The 23,267-nt window shown below is 39.6% G+C and overlaps 1 protein-coding gene across 1 annotated transcript in view; it reads left to right on the forward strand.

Moving 5' to 3' along the window:
- Positions 1 to 23,267, forward strand: part of DCLK2 (doublecortin like kinase 2) — a 190,598-nt gene that overhangs the window by 21,588 nt on the left and 145,743 nt on the right. Inside the window, exon 2 of the mRNA XM_018061207.1 lies at positions 2,984 to 3,315. Coding sequence (XP_017916696.1) covers positions 2,984 to 3,315 — 332 coding nt within the window. The remainder of the gene's footprint in view (positions 1 to 2,983; positions 3,316 to 23,267) is intronic.

Below are 23,267 nucleotides of genomic sequence, written 5' to 3' on the forward strand. Positions count from 1 at the left end.
TGACGCACGGCTTCTCATTGTGGTGGCTCCCCTGTTGCAGAGCACGGGCTCTAAGGCAGCGGCCTCAGCGGTTGCGGCCCTTGGGCTCCAGAGCGCTGGCTCAGTAGCTTTGGTGCACGGACTTAGTTGCCGTGTGGCATATGGGATCTTCCCGGACTAGGGATCGAACCAGTGTCCCTTGCATTGCAGGGCAGATTCTTAACCACTGGAGCACAGGGAAGTCCAAAATCTTTTTTTAAGAGAGAAACATTTAGAAGATAAAGCAGATGGAATTTGATACCAGAATATAGTTTGTAGGGAAAACGTAAGGGTGAGGGATGATGCCTAGGTCTCTGGCTGAGGAGTTGAATAGGAAGTGATGTTCCTCACCAGGATGGGGAAAAAGGGAGCAGTGACTCATTGGCAGGGGGACAACAGATTTCAAACAGAAGCATAAATCTGGTTGTTGGAAGACGGATTGCTTCTACTCAATCTTGTAGTTGCCTGGTGTCTAACAAAGAATAAGGTTTTATTGTTTAATAGCAGGAACTATCACTGCCTTAGGAACCAAAGTGTGTAAGTGCTTTTGTCCACATATTCTCTCCCTGTAGGCAGATCTGTGTAAATGACAGAATTGTCGTCAGGAGATTGTTTGATGGAGGGGAACCAGGAGAGGCTAGTTGAGGCATCTCAGTGGCTACTTTGTCAAGGTGTGACATCTTTATATAGGGATTTCTGTGTCCAGAATACAGAAACTCAGGGCTGACCTCAAAATCACGTCTTGAAACTTTGTGCTGAAATGTTGAGTGCCAGGGATACCAAGGTGGGTTTGCTGTCATGGGGGCACCTGTCGTGTGAGCAGGCACTCCAGTGAATGGTGAGGAGAAAGTCTGGGCTAAACAGAAGGGTGCTCTATGAACGCTCGTGTCTGCCATGGGTGCAGAACAGGATGAAGCTCTGTTCAGCAGGCATTAGTCAGGCCAGGTTCAGAACTTTACATGTTTATTATAGAACTGATCCACAAGTTTCTAATAGAAACATTATGAAGAAAGGAAGAGAGAGGAAGGAAGTAAAAATTAATCAGTAACCACACACAAAATTGAGAGATGGGCTTTCTTTACCTGTTTTCATTCTGGCATTCTGAACTCGTGTAAAGAGGCAAAAGGAAAATGTAAAAGGCAGCTTTCCTGGTTGACATATCAGCTTTGAAGGGGCTAGTTTGATCAGGGTAATCTGACATATTAGCGCTTGTTTGGCCATTATCATTTCTCTTTATGTGTGGAAAGACTCTCCCCTAGCTGATTTCTCTGGCCTTAAAAAAGAACAATCCCTTTTTCTTGCTGAGATTCCTTCTTTTATCTTCCAACTTAATGTTTTGGATCAAACATGCAATTAAACTTTATCATAGGTAAAAATAGTAAGTTTTTCAATGTGAGAATGGTTTTCTCTATAAAATTAAAGCAGGATTGTAACGATTTATCTTAGCTCATGAATACATGTATGTGATATATAGTTCCATTTTTCTAAATTTACACTTACTTTTGAATTACATGCTGTTTTCCCACATTGTGAAAAATGATAAACCTACAGAGATGGAAAATCTCTAAATGGTGGTGGTTGGGCTAGATTTCAGAGTATTGGTGAAGAAGGAGCATTGAAGCCTGAGGCTGGTTCCCTAGCTTTCTGTGGGCAGTGGCCCCGTTGGACCTTTAAACAGAAGACGCTGCTCCTCTTTTCAGATACTTTTGTGTCTCATCTGTTCCTGAATTGTTCACATACCTTCGGGAATCTTTGCGATCTGCATTAATTAAGACTTCAAAACATTCTGACAATAGTTAAAAATAATATTTGCATTAATAGGTTTTCCTCAAGAATTCCCCTCTACTTGTTTTGGTCATTTTGTTTTTAGCATTTAAGGCTCGTATCGTCTATTTGAAATGAGGCCATTATATTACATATGTGACAGAAAGTGAATTCTTTTTGAGTTAGAAGATACTTTAGAGAAAATCTTAGCGTGTAATCCTTTTGTCTTTTATACCAGAAAGTTGAGACTAAAAGAATTAGGTGTCTTCTGAGTTTCCTGAGAGAAAAATTGTGATATTTTTTTTTCAATATATAATTTTGGAACTTAAAAGTAATGAACATTTGGATCAGTTTAACCAATTGAAAAATAGTACAGTTGCTATGTTTTACTTAGTAAAAATTAAGCCAAAGCCTACATGAATAATGAACGCATCATTTTAACTAATAATCCTTCCTCATTTAAGTAGGCATTGCAAAGGGTATCTGTTTAAATTAATTATTTTAAATTCATTCTGCCATTAAGGAAAAAAAATCTTGTGGTATATTTCTTTGAGCTGACAAAACTCTAGCTTCATTTTTGTAGTTTCGTTGAGTAAATGATCGTATAACTGAATACAATTTAGTCAGCTCTGCGAATTTTGTAGAAATTTTTCTTTGAGGGCTGAAATACATAATTGGAAAGAGGAGGAAAAGTTTTACTTCTTTATGTGAATATATTATCTTGTGATTTAGTTATTTCTTCCAGAATGAGACATTAAAAGTTAGTTAATGGACTTTTGTAAGCAAGGAGTAACTTAGAATTCGCCTGATTCAACAACTTCCCTTTATAGACAATGATGCTGAGAAGCAAAGTGCAGGAAATTCCCTGGTGGTCCAGTGGTTGGGACTCTGCACTTTCACTGCTGAGGGGTGGGTTTGATCCCTGATCAGGGAACTGAGGTCTCACAAGCTGCTTTATGCAGGGTGACATGTGACCAGAAAGAAACTCAGATCTTTAGTTTCTTTTCCTGTGCGTTTCACTCATGCACACATTATGAATAGCATCACACAAGATGCTGTGAAAAAGAAAGGGCTGTGGGGAGAATGCTGAACCTATTAAGCTGAAGAGTCACTTAATGGACTTACAGCATTTGTGCTTCATAGAAAATGCTTCCACAGTGGGAATAATTACATTGATAAACCTGATTTTTTTTCTTTTTAGGTGAGAGTTACGTGTGCGCATCAAATGAGCCATTTCGTAAAGTGGACTACACCAAAAACGTTAATCCGAACTGGTCTGTGAACATCAAGGGTGGGACCACCCGCTCGGCTCCTCCCTCCTCAGTGAAGAGTGAAGTAAAGGAAAGTAAAGATTTCATCAAGCCCAAATTAGTGACCGTGATTCGAAGTGGAGTGAAGCCTAGAAAAGCTGTGCGGATCCTCCTGAATAAGAAGACTGCTCACTCCTTCGAACAGGTCTTAACAGATATCACCGACGCCATTAAGCTGGACTCAGGAGTGGTGAAGAGGCTCTGCACGCTGGACGGGAAGCAGGTAGGATGTTTCTAGCCCCACATGCCCTAGCTTGCTTTTAAACCCCTCTGTACCACGGGAGTTACCTAGTTAACAATATGAATGTCAGAGTTGACTAGAAATAATTCTCCTAGTTGTACTTGTGAGGAGCGTGTGCATCTTGGTCTTTATCATGAAAAATGTAAGCAAGCGGCTTCCTTGTCTCTTTACCCAAGTCTCTGTAAAGAGATGTAGAGAAATCTATCATAAACTTTTTGAAGTATAGTGTTACTGTTGTTTAGCAAAGTGATTCAGTTCTTTTCTGTTATGGTTTAATCATAGGCTATTGAATATAGGTGTGTGTGCTATGCAGTAGGGCCTTTTTGTTTATCCATTCTGTATATAAAAGCTTCCATCCACTAGCCTCAACCTCCCACTCTGTGCCTCCCCCAGCCCCCTCCCCTTGGCAAGCACCAGTCTCTTCTCTCGGAGAAGGCAATGGCAGCCCACTCCACTACTCTTGCCTGGAAAATCCCATGGAGGAGCCTGCTAGGCTGTGGTCCATGGGGGTCGCTAAGAGTCGGACACGGCTGAGCGACTTCACTCTGACTTTTCACTTTCATGCATTGGAGAAGGAAATGGCAACCCACTCCAGTGTTCTTGCCTGGAGAATCCCAGGAACGGGGGAGCCTGGTGGGCTGCCGTCTCTGGGGTCGCACAGAGTCGGACACAACTGAAGCGACTCAGCAGCAGCAGCAGCAGCAGTCTGTTCTCTGTGTCCATGATTCTGTTTCTGTTTCATAGGTGTTCATTTGTGTCATATTTTGGATTCCAAAAAGAAGTGATATCATCTGGTATTTGGCTTTATTTTTCTGACTTCACTTCAGTACGATAATCTCTAGTTGCATCCATGTTGCTGCAAATGGCATTGCTCCCTTCTTTCTGTGGCTCCGTAATCCTCCGCTGGGTGTACGTGGCACACCTCTATCCGTTCCTCTGTTGGTGGACCTTTAGCGTGCTTCCGTTTCTTGGCTGCTGTGAGCCTGGGGTTGCGTGCACCTTTGGAATCACAGTTTTCTCAGGGTACATGCCCAGGAGTGGGATTGCTGGATCATATGATAATTCTGTTTGTAGTTTTCTGAGGAACATCCATACTGTTTTCCATGGTAGCTGTGCCAACCTAGAGGGAAATGTGAACTGCTGAGGGGAGAGTGTAAGTTGAAAAGGCTGCTACATGAAAATGAAATATTCTCTATTTAAGAATGAAAACATCTGTTGACCAGTAGAGTCATTATGAGTTTGGGTAAATCACAGAAGTAAAAATAAAAGATATTTAATACTTTTAGGAAACTCTTTCCTGCCTACTTATGTATAATATAGAAAATGCGTTTCAAAAATGTACTTTCATAGGAATGTTCATGTGAGTTTCATAGGGAACAGTGGAGGTAATTAAGCAGCATTTCTGAAAAATCTACACAAATTATACAGGAATATGCAGGCCAAATTATAGTAACAATATACCAGGGAACCTAATATGCTAAGAAAAAGTTGAGTAGATAGCAAGAATGCATGAATAGCAGATACACAAATATTGAGTTTCACCACAATCAGATTATCATTTCTAAAAAGAAACATGAGACTTCCAAAGTGTATTTTTTCCTAATTTCAGTAGTTGTTTAGATTTACATTGTATTAAACATTGTAGTTTCCAGCATTCAATTTGTTACTTTATTCCATTTTATTTCTTTCCTCGAACATACTTAATTTATTTTGAAGTGTTTGGCTTGTGTAGTGCTGAGAATGCATAATAAACACTGGAGCAATGTCTTCTGTAAAAACACAATTAGTTTCCAATTTTCTAAGACCAGATCTAGTTACTGGGTTGTTATCTTAAACAAAATTTTATACAGTAGATTCTAAAAGTTCTAGTACATGATAGTGAGTTTACAATGACTTTATTGATTAAAATTGATAGTGAGAAGGCATAACATTTCATAGAAGCCTGTCCCAAAATAGATTCACAGTATGAATGGAAATAGACACTTTGCATTTTAAGTTACTAGCACAGCACAATACAAAACACCTTAAGATTCATCTTGCAAGTAAGTGAAAAAAAAATTAGACCACAGGACAGAAAGGAGATTTGGTAAATCAAATAGCTGGTTGTTGGTGGATGCATAGAAGACTAGAAGTGGGAAGACAGATGTGTAAGATGCCTGACAAGAGGAAAAATGAAAATCAAAGGTGCAGCAAATTAGGAAACATAAATAGAGTATAAACTGGAATTCAGTAAAGACTTTAAAAGCAGAAACAGATTTGGAAATCTCCAAATGAATGTTGTTCAGGGAAAATGTAAATAAACTATAGAAATTGAACACCTAATTGAAATAGAAATCCCTGAAATTTTAGTATTCAGAAAATTATCTTTGAAAAAACTCCAGGTAGAAATATTTATATTTAAAAATGTTAAGTAAAGCACAAGCAATGCAAATCACCAACATATTAAAGACTATTGTTATGAGTAGACTTAGACAGAAATTAAAGGATGCCTTACTATTAAGAAACCCTTTCATACATGAGATCTAGAGGGAAAGGCAGAGTACACACGTTCCCAAACACTGTCACAAAGGCATTGACAAAATACAAATCTGTATTCTGTTAAAGATCTAGTAGTAAAATGGGGGACGAGTTCTTTAATACACTAGGAAAAGAAAAATTCTTACCTGAAACAAAAGCCCATGTCAGTTCAGTTCAGTTGCTCAGTCGTGTCCGACTCTTTGCGACCCCATGAACCGCAGCACGCCAGGCCGCCCTGTCCATCACCAACTCCCAGAGTTTACACAAACTCATGTCCATTGAGTTGGTGATGCCATCCAACCATCTCACCCTTTGTTGTCCCCTTCTCCTCCAGCCTTCAATCTTACCCAGCATCAGCGTCTTTTCAAATAAGCCCGCTCTTTGCATCAGGTGGCCAGAGAATTGGAGTTTCAGCTTCAGCATCAGTCCTTCCAATGAACACCTAGGACTGATCTCCTTTAGGATGGACTGGTTGGATCTCCTTGCAATCCAAGGGACTCTCAAGAGTCTTTCCAACACCACAGTTCAAAAGCATCAATTCTTCAGTGCTCCGCTTTCTTTATAGTCCAACTCTCACATGTATGTATAGTCTTTCCATACATGACTACTGGAAAAACCATAGCCTTGGCTAGACGAACCTTTGTTAACAAAGTAATATCTCTGCTTTTTAATATGCTGTCTAGGTTGATCATAACTTTCATTCCAAGGAGTAAGTGTCTTTTAATTTCACGCCTGCAATCACCATCTGCAGTGATTTTGGAGCCCCCAAAAATAAAGTCAGCCACTGCTTCCACTGTTTCCCCGTTTGCCGTGAAGTGATGGGACCAGATGCCATGATCTTCGTTTTCTGAATGTTGAGCTTTAAGCCCACTTTTTCACTCTCCTCTTTCACTTTCATCAAGAGGCTTTTTAGTTCTTCACTTTCTGCCATAAAGGTGGTGTCATCTGCAATCTGAGGTTATTGATATTTCTCCTGGCAATCTTGATTCCAGCTTGTGCCTCATCTGACCCAGCCTTTCTCATGATGTATTCTGCATATAAGTTAAATAAGCAGGGTGACAATATACAGCCTTGATGTACTCCTTTTTCTATTTGGAACCAGTCTGTTGTTCCATGTCCAGTTCTAACTGCTGCTTCCTGACCCGCATACAGATTTGTCAAAAGGCAGGTCAGGTGGTTTGGTATTCCCATCTCTTTCAGAATTTTCCACAGTTTATTGTGATCCACACAGTCAAAGGCTTTGGCGTAATCTATAAAGCAGAAATAGATGTTTTTCTGGAACTCTCTTGCTTTTTCGATGATCCAGCAGATATTGGCAATTTGATAACTGGTTCCTCTGCCTTTTCTAAAACCAGCTTGACCATCTGGAAGTTCATGGTTCATGTATTGTTGAAGCCTGGCTTGGAGAATTTTGAGTATTACTTTACTAGCATGTGAGATGAGTGCAGCTGTGCGGTAGTTTGAGCATTCTTTAGCATTTCCTTTCTTAGGGTTTGGAATGAAAACTGACTCTTTACACTCCTGTGCCCACTGCTGAGTTTTCCAAATTTGGTGGCATATTGAGTTCAACACTTTCATAGCATCATCTTTTAGGATATGAAATAGCTCAACTGCAGATGGTGACTGCAGCCATGAAATCAAAAGGCACTTACTCTGTGGAAGAAAAGTTAGACCAGCCCAGACAGCATATCGAAAAGCTGAGACATTACTTTGCCAACAAAGGTCCATCTAGTCAAGGCTGTGGTCTTTCCAGTAGTCGTCTATGAATGTGAGAGTTGGACTATAAAGAAAGCTGAGCACCGAAGAATTGATGCTTTTGAATTGTGGTGTTGGAGAAGACTCTTGAGAGTCCCTTGGATTGCAAGGAGATCCAACCAGTCCATCCTAAAGGAGATCAGTCCTAGGTGTTCATTGGAAGGACTGGTGTTGAAGCTGATACTCCAATACTTTGGCCACCTGATGTGAAGAGCTGAGTCATTTGAAAAGACCCTGATGCTGGTAAAGATTGAGAGCAAGAAGAAAAGGGGACAACGGAGGATGAGATGGTTGGATGGCATCACCAACTCAATGGACATGAGTTTGAGTAAACTCTGGGAGTTGGTGATGGAGAGGGAAGCCTGGCATGCTGCAGTCCATGGGGTCGCAAATAGCTGGACACGACTGAACGACTGAACTGAAACTGTGGTGGGGGTAGTGAAGACAGTGGTGACCTCCCTCAAAAGATCCCACGCATGCGCTGCTACAGTCCGTGCCCCCAGCCCTGCGGCAGGCCACCAGTGGCCCACGCCTTCACCGGAGGCTCCCAGACACTCACAGGCAAGTGGGGTCGCTGCTCCTTTCTCCTGAGTCCTGGTGCACAAGGTTCTGTTGTGCCCTCCAAGCGTGTGTTTCCCAGTCCTCTGTAAGTTCTGGCGGTTCTGGTGGTGTTAATGGCGACCTCCTCCAAGAGCACTTATGCCACACCCACACCCAGAGCCCCTGTCCCTGTGCCAGACCACTGCCGACCCGCCCCTCCGCAGGAGATGCTCACAGTTCTGTCTCAGTCTCTGTGGGGTCCCTGGGTCCAGGTGCACGCAAGGTTTGTTTGAGCCCTCTGAACATCTCTGGTGGGAACGGGGTTTAATTCTGAACATGTATTCGCCCCTCCTACCATCCCGCTGGGGCTTCTCCTTTGCCCCTGGATGTGGGTTATCTCTTCACAGCCACTCCAGTGCCTACCGTCTTACTGAGGTTTTTCTGACCTTGGACGTGGGGTATTTCCACTCAGCTGGTCCAGTGAAGCGCAGCAGCCTCTCCAGACCTTGAACATGGGGTATCTCAAAAGCCCATGTATTGGAAAACAAATGAGTTTCAGGAAGTGTTTCTATGACACTCAGGTACCTGGTAAGGATGCCTGATAGCACCTGATACTATCATGTTGATTTTTGTTGTTGTTCCATCACTCAGTCATGTCTGACTCCTTGTAACTCCACGGACTGGAGCACGCCAGGCTTCCCTGTCCATCTCCTGGAGCTTGCTCAAACTCATGTCCATTGAGTCGGTGATGCCATCCAACCATCTCATCCTCTGTCATCCCCTTCTCATCCTGCCTTCAATCTTTCCCAGCATCAGGGTCTTTTCTAAGTCAGTTCTTCACATCAGGTGGCCGAAGTATGGAGCTTCAGCATCAGTCCTTCCAAAGACTATTCAGGATTGATTTCCTTTAGGATTGACTGGTTTGATATTGCAATCCAAGGGAATCTCAAGAGTCTTATCCAGCACTACAGTTTAAAAGCATGAGTTCTTTGGCGCTCAGCCTTCTTTATAGTTTAACTCTCATCAACTCTCCTGATTTTTTGTACTGATTAAATGCAGTTTCCTTAAGAATGTAAATAAGATTGTTTTGGAGTGAGGAGAGCAGTACCTGACAAAGTGGTTTTAAAAGTTAATCTGAAAAAATAAGCAGGAGAATTTTGGAAATAATGATTCATTGGCTGTCATGCTGCCAGATATCAAATCCACATCCTCATAACCATACCAAAAATAAGCTCCAGGTGTCTTAAACATATAGATGTCGAAATGAGGCAAAAGAACGAAAGGATGATATGTAGGTGGTTGCAATGGGAAAGGATTTTCTAAGTATGAAAGCAGTGGAAAAATTAATTATGAAGGGAAGGTTGATTGGTTAAGCATACCAATTTTAAGTCTCTAGATGTCAAGCAAAGATTATGTCCATTTATGTTGAGTCATAGTAGTTTAATATGAAAAAAACCAACATTACAATGGAAAAGTAGATAAAGGGCTAAACAGACAATTTGAGAAGATAGGATTATAAATTGTAAGCATAAAAAAGTTCAGTGTCACTAACAAGAATGTAAATTAAGGCAATGAGATATTATTATTACTATTTAAAGTTGATAGTTTTTTTTTTTTTTAAAGAAAATGTTATTGTTTAATGTGCGGTGAATTGGCATTTCCAAAGAGTGGAAGTGTACTCCATCTCATCTTTATGGAAAGCAATTTTTTTGTATAACTTCAAAATATTTTTCCTGTTTGAACTAGTAAATTAACTTGTAGGAATTTATCCTAAATAACTGAAGATACAAACATAATTGTGCATAAAAATTTTCTAGCAATCAGATCAAAAGATTGGGAATAATTTAAAATCTCTAAAGTAAAAAGCAGTTAAATGGTATTACCATAAGATTTATGTATAGTAGGTATTGAAAATTGTGGTGGAGGAATATTTAAAGATAAAAGAAAATGTTAAGTGGAAAAAGCAAAGGAAAAACACTGTAGTATGTTTTCAGTTTTGTGTTAAGAAAAGTAGAGGAATAATTTTTTTTAATGAATTCAGAAGGCAACAAATTATAGTTAACATCAGAAATCCAGCATTTGCTGTTTTGATTTCCACTACTTCTTTCTCGTGTCTGCTTAGAAGCAGAAACTCAAGCACTGAGAAAGAAAATAAGACTGATTTCAATCAGATCATAGAAATTAAAACATTGAGTTAATCATTGAAATTTTGGCATGTGGTTATAGAATGTTACATGTATCATTTTTGTCACTGTTCATGTCTTAAAAAGATTAAAACATTATTTCCCATGTGCAAAGAAAAGAGAGATTTTTAAACTTTGAAATAAAATGTTGATTTGGAAAAATTATAGATTTCATTTTTGATAGACACAGCTTTGGCATATTATATTTTCAGATTGCCAGGTACCCTTAAAAACTGTAATTTTCTGGGCATGGGTTCAACATTTGTACTGTAGGTGGATTTACTATTTAAAACATCAAGTTTGTCTTTTTGTTGGTTTATAAGTGTGAAGAGATTAAATCTTGCTTTGAAATAGCCTGAGATTTGTCTTGTGCTTAAGATTAATGCAAATCTTTAAGTGGTCAGTGTTCATTTTAATTTTTTTTCCCATAAAATGAATTTTTCTAAACTATCTGCTCTCTAAAAACTCTCAAGAAAAGAAGAGCTTTGCTTAGTTGATGAGAAAGGAACTAAAATGTGTTAATGAATTGTCTCTGCACAAAAGTTTAGACTATCTGCGTTGACTTTAATGTTCTTTTTCCTGGTTTCTTCCTACTCACCTTTTGTTCTCACTTTAATTAGTCTGGTCTTTGACACAAGGATGGAGGTTAAACAGTTTGTAGGCAATTAATCAGTTCATCATGAACAGCCTAGTGATCCCATTCTGACACCTGTGCTAGAGTTTTGAAGGGCCCTGGTTATCTTTTCTGGCTTGAAAGCTTTTCTTGGTTGAAGAGGTACCTGTGTGCCATGTGCCTGAAACATTTATGTTGTGAAAGCCATGTCTGTGAAGCCTTTCCTCTCCTCTAAACCGGTGATCCCATCTTCCTAGTAGTAGTATCTCCATTTACAAGGTCTGACTTGGTTAGTCTGATGTATTTTATGTCTCTTTGCAAAATCACTTAAGATAAAATCACATTTCAGGATTTTGTCCATGAGAATTCTTGGGTTTTCTTTAGCATTAAGCTGTAGTGCTCAGCTGGGTACACTTTTGCCTTTAGAGGACTTTGCAATGTCTGTGAGTCGTGCTTTGGTGATCTTGACTGGCATTTAATGGGTAGGTGCCAGAGGAAACTGCTGACCCTCCTGCAATGCACAGGACGGCCACAGAATAATTCTTTGGGGTCCAAAATGTCAATAATGCTGAGTTTCAGAAATCCTGGTGTAAAGTAAGTGAAATGCTTCAAAGGGAAATGATACTTATTAAAATATCAGCTTTGTTATCATTTAGGTCACATGCTCCAAGTTAGGTTTATTGCAGACCTCCTAGATATTCTCATAACCTTTCTGTCCACTTTTTATCTAACTGACTCAGGTGGGTTTGAATGTCATGGTCTGTAGTCTTTATTCTCCTGGATTTCAGACTGTTGGTATTCATTGTGCAAGGCTGACATACTGTTGGGTAGTGTAGTTTCACACGGAATTAAATAAAGATGTCCCAAGTCATTTTACCTGTATTTAAAGAGAAGCCTAAGACATCAGGATTTAATTTTGTAAAATCTCAAGTATTTAATACTTAAAAGTGATGTTATATTTATCAATTTTTAAAAAATATACAACCTAGGTGTTTATAGATGAGATGACTAGAAAAAAACATTTGTGTAAATAGAAATCGTTACTATTCCCCTAAGTAGTTTTTTTTTAACTTGAAATTAATTTAGATTAAATGCTTGACTTTTGTTTTTGTTTTTAAAAACAAAATCATCTTGAATTTTTAAATTGTTTAGAAAGAGGAGGTTTACTTTTTAAATTTTGTGAAAATCAGAGTGCCTTTCTTAGAATAAACTGCAGCAGGGGAGAGTTCTCTTTTAAAAATGTCTTTATTCTGTTAAGGGACTGAAAGGTCCAAATATAGCTTTTGTCCACATCTGTAAAAGAGTCTAGCTTTTAGCTTTCACAGAAACAGCAGAGTTTTAAGGTAAAAGAAACATATTTAGTGGAACTTTGCAACAAGTTGATTCTTGTCATGGGCAGAGGCAAAACAGACTCAGAAATTGCTTGCAGTTGATGCTTTGGGGGTAAAATGCTTCCAGACTTTGGGACCAGTGCCAGCCTCAGGATGCCTGTGTACCATGGGGCCTCTGTGGGGAACAATGGCAACCCCTTGGAGGGCATCCATCTTATCAGCTATCTTAGTTTATGAAGGTTTCCATCCTCACTTTTTAAAAAGTTTTTTTTAATGGGTACTATACTATGAATAATACTTCTTTTGTGTCTTTTTCCAGCATCACATTTTTCTAGTGGAGATTCATTTCTTTGTAATGACCCAACCATATTTATTTAAAGCAAAAAATCTCTAAAATTGCTGCAGAAAAATCAAATGGTTGAATATAAATGTTTTCTATAATTCATCTAATCCTGATAGTCTTCTCCCTTGAGGTCAACGAGAACAGTTCGGTTTTAATTCTCACACTGCTCCCAGTTCCCGCATTTCCTTTTGTAGATACTAAAAGTCCAGACAACAGTGTTTTGTCCTCCTAGATAAATTCACACCTCTGAAGTATGAATAGGTAATCTATCTCAAGTCATGGAAAATTTATTCCAATCAGGAATCAATAGACTGTGAGTAACTAGGGATTTTTTTCAGTACAGCTGGGATCCAGGTATAGAGAGGGAGAGAATGTTCATTTGTTTTTTTTTCATTTGTTTTTTGATCCTTAATCTAAGCAGAAATATCTCTTACTTTAAGAAGGAGGGGAAAGATTAATCTTTGTTTTTTATGTAACAAATCCCGTTTTTCAAAGAGTGGTCTGAAAGGTGGGAAGAAAGACGGAGCATTTAGATATCACTCTTCAAAGTTTGTGTTTTGCTATTCTGATATCCATGGTATAGGCAATTTCCCTTGACCTTAAATAATAGTTTTTCCCTTTTATGGGAAACGGTAGGAAAACACTGAAATTTGGTTAGTAATGACTGCAATTGCAAACTAGGAGAAGAGATACTTAAAAACAATTTTAGTTCTCAGTGAATTATGCAATGTAAAGTGTAGGTGAAATAAAAATGACATCACTGAAAAATCTTGTTTCCTTATTTATGCCTTTGATGTCCAAGTTAGAGTAGTGCATAGAACATAAAGATTGTGTGAAGTTAGTTTCACTTTTGTTATAAATGTATTTTCAGTGATTATACTAATTATTAAAATGTATAATTTGTCACATATGTATTGTGCAGTGCTTAGAGTAATAGCTTAATTAGCTCATAGATATAGCTAGCTGCTTCCGAGGTCAGGCATTAACGTTATCCTTTGCATTAGTCTTCTCCACTAGTCCTCACAGCAGCCTTGAGAGTTGGGTATTGCAGTTTTTACTTAGCACTGAGCAAGCTGAAGTAGAGAAATCAAGTAACTTGCTCAGAATACTGCACTGGGGTTCATACCCAGAGAGGATGGTCCTGGATTCCATACTTTTCACAGCTACACTGTACGCCCTCTGTGGTCAGGCTTTGGGAAAGGCTTCAGTGATGTTATTAATAATAATGAGGGACAGGACAAATAACTAATAAGTTAACTAATAAGTTAACCTTGTGTCAAACAAATTTTTTTAGGTTTTAGCATGATGCAACTTTACCTGGGGTTTCTCTAAAATCTGTGTAATATTAGGTGGTGTGGTTAAATTGTATTTTGAGTCAGTCAGTCATTTCACTTGCTCAGTCATGTCCGACTCTTTGCCACCCCGTGGTCTGTAGCACGCCAGGCCTCCCTGTCCATCACTAACTCTTGGAGCTTGCTCAAACTCATATCCATTGAATTGGTGACGCCATCCTATCATCTCACCCTCTGTGGTCCCCTTTTCTTGCCTTCAGTCTTTCCCAGCATCAGGGTCTTTTCCAGTGAGTCAGTTCTTTACATCAAGTGGCCAAAGTATTGGAGTTTCAGCTTTAGCATCAGTCTTTCAATGAATATTCAGGACTGGTTTCCTTTAGGATGGACTGGTTAGATCTCCTTGCAGTCCAAGGGACTCTCAAGAGTCTTCTCCAACACCACAGTTTAAAATCATCTATTCTTTGGCGCTCTGCTTTCTTTATGGTCCAACTCTCACATCCATACATGACTGCTGGAAAAACCATAGCTTTGACTAGATGGACCTTTGCTGGAAAAGTAATGTCTCTGCTTTTTAATATTCTGTCTAGGTTGGTCATAGCTTTTCTTTCAAGGAGCAAGCATATTTTTAATTTCATGGCTGCAGTCATCATCTGCAGTGATTTTGGAGCCGAAGAAAATAGAGCCTGTCACTCTTTCCATTGTTATATTTTGAGTAGGATCTGAAAAGTGAAAAAATATAGGTGAAGGAGTGATTATATGCTTGACAAAAAGATGCCTCAGTGTTATTTTATAGATTAAAAAAAAATAAATGTGACATTGCAGAAATTACAGGGAAGGCTAAATGTACAATCTTTCCACTTTAGCACTTTGTTTTCATAATCAAGTGTTTCTATCAATATTTTCATTTACACACGTTTCATTTAAGAGAAAACTATTCAGGTAAAATCAGTATATTTTTACTGAAAAATGCAAAAGATTCAGGGAAATGCAAAGAATGAAAGGTTTTTTCCATGTCTGCCCTGCTTCCCCAGTCTCACTCTACTTCTTAAAAGGAACCATCTAATAACAGTTTTGTTAATGAGATTTATTTTTATTTTTACTTTTCATGGTACAGAAAGGCTTTAGTATAAGTTTACATATAGTATATTGCATCTAGTGGTTAGGAACTCAGTGATAATTTTCAGACATAAAAGCAATAATGGCGAATATTTATTGAGTACTTACTGTACTACACTTGATACATGTTATCTCACTTAATCCTCACAAAAATCATTGAAGTGGATGCTATTTTATTACTTTTCTGTCCCTGTAAAGCAGAGGCATTACTTTGCCGACAAAGGTCCGTATAATCAAAGTATGGTTTTTTCAGTAGTCATGTATGGATGTGAGAGTTGGGCCATAAAGAAAGCTGAGCACTGAAGAATCGATGCTTTTGAACTGTGGTGTTGGAGAAGACTGTTGAGAGTTCCTTGGACTGCAAGGAGATCCAACCAGTCCATCCTAAAGGAAATCAGTCCTGAGTACACATTAAACTGATGCTGAAGCTGAAACTCCAGTACTTTGGCCCTCTGATGCAAAGAACTGAGTCACTGGAAAAGACCCTGATGCTGGGAAAGATTGAAGGCAGGAGGAGAAGGGGATGACAGAGGATGAGATGATAGGATGGCATCACCAACTCGATGGACATGAGTTTGAGCAAGCTCTGGGAGTTGGTAATGGACAGGGAAGTCTGGCATTTTGCAGTCCACAGTATTGCAAAGAGTTGGGCATGATTGAGCAGCAGAGCTAAACTGAATGGATGAGAACTGTCTCAAAGAGGTGATGTAACTTAACCAGGGTTGCAAAGCTCATTTACATGCATATGCACGCACAGTGTTTTCATAACATGGATTTTACGTGTAATCATGTATCCTGCTTTTCTCATTTGTTAATCATACTCTTCCACGTCATATAACCGGCATATTACATACTTAATGACTGAACCTAGTGGTCAGTTGTCTCAGTAGACTGTCATTTCTCCAACTTATTGTTGGACATTTGGGTTTCCAGCTTCTCATTTTTTTTTTTTTTTAATCCTGTGATCCTGTTGCTACATACAGATTTTAACATTACTAGATCAGTTCATCAATTAGATCAGTTCCTTTCTTTAGGATGCATTCCTAGAGGCATATTCCAATAAGAGATTTTTAGGTATTTGGGGATACCAGAGATACAGTCAAAGCTGTTGACACAAAGTTGTCTAGTTGGCAACACTCCTGGTTTGTGCCCTAGTGTCTCTGAAGCTAGGAGACACTTAAGAGTGGATTAGATAGGACAGCTAGGCGAAGTGGTCATACTTGATTTCTTGCATGGAAAAATGCACTTTATGCAAAATACCTGTTGTGTAAATCGAAGCCCATATGCATTCCTCTTCCGACCTTTGCTGCTTGCTGTTCTAGAGAGTAGTTTATAAGGAGAAAAACCAGTTGACCTGTGTTTATCGGTTGTGTATTCAAGGCGAGTGCCAACCAACCAGTGTTGACGATGTTAAGCTTATTAGTAGGGAGAAACTATTTTTTTAAGCAAGTAGCCCACATTATGGTACTATGTCACCTTAATCTTGAACTAAAAACCTATCATTTCATTCAGTTATTATTATTTTTTTAATAACTTTTGCCTAGATGCCAAAAGTCCTATGAATATATTTCTGGTATTTAGTGAAGTCAGGTAACTTTTAGCTGTATGATACTTTGACTCAGAATTGAGTCAGGGATATTACTTGGAATAGTTACTTTGTAAAGTTTATCGCTTTTAGTCATAGCTAACTCTTGGATTTGTGTTGTTTTTGTATGCTATCGTGAGTGTCTACTGATCACAATTTCTACCAATATATATAGTATATAATAGTACTTTACAAGTTTTACTGGATTTTATGAAAAGGTCATTTATTCATCATGCCTGTGGTAATAGCAAGGACAGGTGCAAAGTCAGCATGGTGTTTTAGAATTTACAGTTGAGATAGGAAATTATTTAGTACAGCTTTCTAATTTTATAGATGAGAAATCTTTCAGGGCTCGTAATAGCTTTTGAGGACATGATGAAATCTGTGATTTTTCTCTTCCAAGTAAAGCCTGACTCAAAATTTTATGTATGATCGGCTTGTTTGCAGTTTAAGAAACTCTTCTTTGGCCTGTTTTACTCTGATCCCTTTAGTTGGGGGAACTGTTTACTTTCAGCCTTAAAATCATTGATTTTCCTTGAGAGCAAAAGTTAAGCTTGATTATGGTCATCCACATTCTTAGAGTGCTGGCTCATAGAAGAGGAATTAATTGGATCTAAACTAAAAATTACTTTATGAAGAAAAATAGTACCAGAGTCTTTATTTGATTTTTTAGTAATGCTGTGCAATCTCCTAGATTTAAAAAATTAACCTCTTGCATTTTGCTTAAGTTAGGAAGAGTACCACACTTGAACAGTAAGACTAGCTTTCATGAATATTTGGTGTGTGTGTATTTTTAGAACTTTTAATTGCAGCCTGATGCAGCTGCCAGACTCCCAGCAAAGTGTTGGAAAGCCCGTAGTCATTAGAGGTTCGCCTCCACAGAAGTTTAATTTTCTGGGCCTGAGGATTGTTAGGAATGAAGTAACACATACCCAGAAGGAGCATTCTGCTTTGCCATATGCATTTCAGGGTATAAGACTTGAAATAGTAAAGTTTATTTTAAAGTTTCTTTTTTTGTTTTGTAGTGGTTTATGGCAAGCTTCTCTAAATGTGAGCATAAAGACGCTTGATTATATTTTTAAATATTGCTCTTTGTTTGCCCACATGGTAAGTCATTAAATGCCATTTTAAGTGTGAGTTGTGGAAGATATCTAAATATTATATCTATGTATTGGTACTTATTAAAATGACATCAGTTACACTACTGTGTTTCTGAAGAATTAAGTTTATTAAACACCTAGTGTTTAGTATCACTTATATGTTTTTAGTGGTAAAATATTATGGTTACACATGCTATTGTGAAAATGCAAATTAAAAAGACAGTATTTTTAATGAGATTCAAAAGTTGTGTAAATGGAAACTTGTGAAAGCCTAGCTATGTAATCCACATTTTAATGTTTTATGTGTCTTTTCAGTTAATACCCCTGGAGAAGGAAATGGCAACCCACTCCAATATTCTTGCCTGGAGAATCCCATGGACAGAGGAGCTTGGTAGGCTACAGTCCATGGGGTCACAAAGAGTAGGACACGACTGAGTGACTTCACTTCACTTTCACTTTCAGTTAATACAGTCCAGATTTTTACATGCAGATAAAATGTATAACTCTTCTAGAAGGTATTATAGTGATTTTCACTTCTAGAGCATTCCTGCCTAGGCAGCATTAGTTCATCAGGGTCTTAATCACTTCTTGAGCTTCTAGGAGTTAAGAGAGTTGACATCAGTGTGATGTATGCCCGTAAGCAGCTGATTATATGCACTGGAATCAGAAAATACAAATTGAAATTTGATTGGAACATATTCATTTCCTGTGATGAGCTTCCTTGGTGGCTCTAATGGTAAAGAATCTGCCTGCAATGCAGGAAACCTGGGTTCGATCCCTGGGTCAGGAAGATCGCCTGGAGAAGGAAATGGCAACCCCCATTCCAATATTCTCGCCTGGAGAATTCCATGGATAGAGGAGCCTTGCAGGCTACAGTCCATGGGGTCGCAAAGAGTCGAGCATGGCTGAGCACACACATGCATACAGGGATTCAGTGACTTTCTGATTCAGTGGTCTTGACTGGGGGGTAATTTTGCCCCAGAGTGGGACGTGTGGAAATTTCTGCAGACATTTTTGGATGTTGTAACTGGAGTGGGCGGAATGGGGGAGAATGTGCTCCTCGCATGTAATGGGTAGAGGCCAGCAATGCTGGTGCGTGCCTCCCAGCACACAGGACATCCCTTCACCACGAATAATTATCTGGTTGAAAACATCAGTAGTGCTGAGACTGAGGAACCATGGCCTACTTTAATGGGTGTAAAGTAGGAAAGAAGTGGGGTATTGAGGGAAATGCAGATGGTTTTGGAACGGCCAACGTGAGGGATGTAAGTAGATACACATGGTTGAGTGTAGGTTTTGAAACTAAAAGGTTAGTCAAGGGAAGGTTATGCACAAGATACACTGCATTTCCAGAGATGTGGACCTCATCTGTGACAGGTTGTCAATGAAGAATGGTAAGAGGATTGGGCTTGCATTTTATATACAGTGTTTACTCTGGAGAGTGTAAAACAAGTTCACAAAGATGACCAGTCCTAAAGGATTGAATGTCCCCAGAAGCTGTCTCAGATAATACTATTTCAAAGGTGTAATATATTTTATAGTTTCCAAAATGCTTATGGGAGTTAGTTCCTAAACTCTATTCCATATAGGACGCAGACATTCCTAAAGAGATTTAAGTAGTTTCAGAGGGTAAAGATTTGGTTTTAGCAGGAAATGAGAAAGAAAGGGTCAGAGTCATGAGATCTCTTTAAGTAAGTGGACAGAAAGCATCATTTGGCTGGAGATTTTCCAAAATCTTCATAGTGATTGGAAGTAAGTAACATTTTATCAATATTAGTGTTCAAAAAAGAGCATTAATTTTCCCTGTACTTTTTATGTTTTCACAGTATTTGAGATGTCTGTGGCAGGATGGATATAGGGATTGTTGCTCACAAGTAGTTCTGGAATGTGGGTAAACACTACCTTTCTACCTGATGCAAAGAACTGACTCACTGGAAAAGACCCTGATGCTGGGAAAGATTGGAGGCAGGAGGAGAAGGGAGACAGAGGGTGAGACGGTTGGATGGCATCACCGACTCAGTGGACATGAGTTTGAGCAAACTCCAGGAGATAGTGAAGTCAGGGAAGCCTCGCTTGCTGCAGTCCATGGGGTCGCAAAGAGTCGGACACGACTGAGCAACTGAACAAGTGCCTTTCCTCATGTGCTGCTGGCCCTGTGGATGCTTTTTCTCCTCCTTTCACAACACACACCTGACAAGTCCAGGTGATGTATGACCAGGGGGCAAATTTATGTTTGGGAGCACCTGTTACTGCAGTATGGAAAGTCCTGCAGTCTTCTGCCCTCGGGAACACGTTTGCGAATGACTTAAAAGAGAATCACTGTGACAGCTAGGAAACATGCATACAGAAGCGCTTCTTGGTAGCAAAAGAAAAGGTTCTTTCCCTTAAAATTATTAGCATGGCTTAGAAGGTAAATGGTTCAGTCTTCATGAACCAGGTCATGATAGATCTATTAGAATACTTCAAAACCTTTGATAGCTTTAAAAAAGTGAACACTCCTGTGCTTAGGCTAATAAGATGTGTCTTCAGAAATATATTGATGAAAGTCAGTTGTTGAACTATTTCTGCTTCATCTTCCTAAAATCAAAGATAATTTTATTTCTTCCTAAAATCAAACTTTTCTTCTTTACTCGTGGACGTAGAAATTGCTTTGAAGAGGAGCCTAATCTCCATTAAATGATTTGACTTTTCATGCAGCTGTACATGGAGTTTTCATGCTGATATATTTAGGCTAATTTGATGACATGTGGGGTTGTATTGTTTATGCTGTGCAGTGATTCTTGGTTAACGGCTTCCTCAAATGATGTTTAGAGCAATTTAGGCAACTATATGGAGAAATGAAAGAGCGCAATTAAGTCCATGGACTTTTCTCCTGGAAGGTTTTTTTTCCTTACACATATATAGGTATCTCGGAGAAGGCGATGGCACCCCACTCCAGTACTCTTGCCTGGAGAATCTCAGGGACGGAGGAGGCTGCTGGGCTGCCATCTATGGGGTCGCACAGAGTCGGACACAACTGAAGTGACTTAGCAGCAGCAGCAGTTAGCAAACATCCAGTCTACCTAATGAACCTGTAATACTGAGGCTCAAAAGTACTTAATATGTATTTACTCTGAACTTCTGAATGCTCACCTGCTCAACTCATTCAGATGAAGTGAGGTCTCTGTTCTTGAGGAGCTTATACTCTAAGTGGTGAGGAAATATAAAACACAAGATGTAATTAGACATTGACAAAGGCCTGGTAGATAGGGGTCTTCAGCCAAAGAATAGATGTGTGAACTGGAGGAGCTGGGAAGAGTTCATGAAGAAATAAGGATTCCCTGTTAGCTCAGTTGGTAAAGAATCCTCTGCAGTGCAGGAGACCCCAGTATGATTCCTGGGTTGGGAAGATCTGCTGGAGAAGGGATAGGCTACCCACTCCAGTATTCTTGGGCTTTCCTGCTGGCTCAGCTGGTAAAGAATCTGCCTGCAGGGCGGGAGACCTGGGTTTAATCCCTTGGGTGGGAAGATCCCCTGGAGAAGGGAAAGGCCACCCACTCCAGTATTCTGGCCTGGAGAATTCCATGGACTGTATAGTCCATGGGATTGCAAAGAGTTGGACATGACTGAAAGAAATAGGATGTAAATTGTATTATGGATGGGGGAGCTGATCTAGAAGGACTGTTCCCACCCCACCAGATACACACATACACAACAGCAGTAAGGGAAAAGAAAGCATAAAAATGAATGACAATACTAAGGGAAAATAATGCCAGGTCACAGTAGGAAAGGAGTTTGAGGAATTGGAGGGAGGAGTGGACTTACATTCAAAGAAAGAGCAGTGTGGAGAGGGACTATTAGCTTTTGATGAAACAGCAGTGTGTTAAAAATCTGCTTTGGAGGGACTTCCCAGGTGGTCCAGCGGTTAAGACTTCGCCTTCCATTGCAGAGGGTACAGGTTTGATCCCTGGTTAGGGAGCAAAGATCCCACAAACTTCAAGGCCAAAAAAGAAAAAACAACAACCATAAAACAGAAGCATATTGTAACAAATTCAATAAAGACTTTTTAAAAATTTATTAAAAAAAATCTCCTTTGGGGTCAGTCTGCCGCTGGACTGATTTTGGAATGGAAGGAAAAGGACTGCACGGCCCATCAGAAGAGCTTCCCCGCAAACAGGGTTTGGTCCAAAGTGGCATGGCAGAAGTGGGACCGAGGAAACGACGGGAAGCAGAGAATCCAGGCTGAATGGGTGGGAAAAGAGTATGCTGGTGTCCTTTATACGATCACTGAGCCGCAGAGCCGGCTACAGGCCTGTCACAGAAACGCTTCAAAGTCCTGGCTTCCTAAGGGGCCACCAAAGTTGGAACAAACAGAAATATCAGGGACCCAAAGTATAGCTTCCGCAGTAAGTTGATCTTTTTATTAAAGGCACGTGGAATCTCATTATTATGTTTGATGTAGAAAAAAGCCTAGTACATTTCCATCCAGGAATAAATTAAACCAATTTATCTTTTAAATACCCACTTCATTTTATGTTAGCCGCTTCTCTGGTGGCCCAGACTGTAAAGCATTTGTCTGCAATGCGGAAGACCTGGGTTCTATCCCTGGGTGGGGAAGATCCCCTGGAGAAGGCAGTGGCAACCTACTCAAGTCCTCTTGCCTGGAGAATCCCATGGACAGAGGAGCCTGGTGGGCTGCAGTCCATGGGGTCACAAAGAGTCGGACACGGCTGAGCGACTTCACTTTCACTTTCAATGAGACAGCAATAACATTTTTGTTTAATTCCATATCACAAATTGCTCATGTGGGAGTTTTGTGTTTTTTCCCCAATAGATGTTCTTTGTGTGAAGAAAACAAACTGTTGTTTTTTACCTAAGTAAAATTTAAGCCTTCTTTAAGTAGCAAATATCCTTATTTTGCTGTTAACCTGAAAACGTGAGAAAGAGCTGCTTTGTGCCTGGAGCGGACTTTTCAGATGTGTAAGAGCCCATGAGACTGTTCTGTGAGAAAGACAGCTGAGGTCCGCATATCTGGGTCTCTTAGCCGACCCTGCAACCACCCTCGGTTACCAGAGCGACTGGGTGCTCTAGTCGCTGTTGTTAGAAACCTTTTTACTGGAGGTAGCAACGCTGTAAGAATCCTGGGGAGCCATCCTCAGACCGTGCCACCAGTAACTTGGTAGCCATTCATTTGTTTCCTATGCCTGTGACTCTGTTTTGTAGATAGGTTTGTAAATGAATGTGTTGAATCATGCTTTATAGAGCGCATGTAAGCAGTGTCCTACGATGTTCGTCTTTCGCTGTCTCACTGACTTTACTTGGTGTGAAGATCTCTAGATCCATCCGTTTTACTGCAGGTGGCATTATTTCATTCTTTCTTTAAACATTTATTTTTAATTGATTGCTTTACAATATTGGCTTGGTATCTGTCATACATCAACGTGAATTCGTCATCCATTATGTCTGTGTGTGTATATCACATCTTCTTTATACATTCATCTATTAATAACAATTTAGGTTGCTTTTATGTCTTGGCTACTGTGAATAGCGCTGCCACGGACATTGAGGTGTGCGTGTCTT

Source organism: Capra hircus, chromosome 17 (assembly GCF_001704415.2).
Source record: "Capra hircus breed San Clemente chromosome 17, ASM170441v1, whole genome shotgun sequence".
In the NCBI taxonomy this organism is placed as follows: Eukaryota; Metazoa; Chordata; class Mammalia; order Artiodactyla; family Bovidae; genus Capra; species Capra hircus.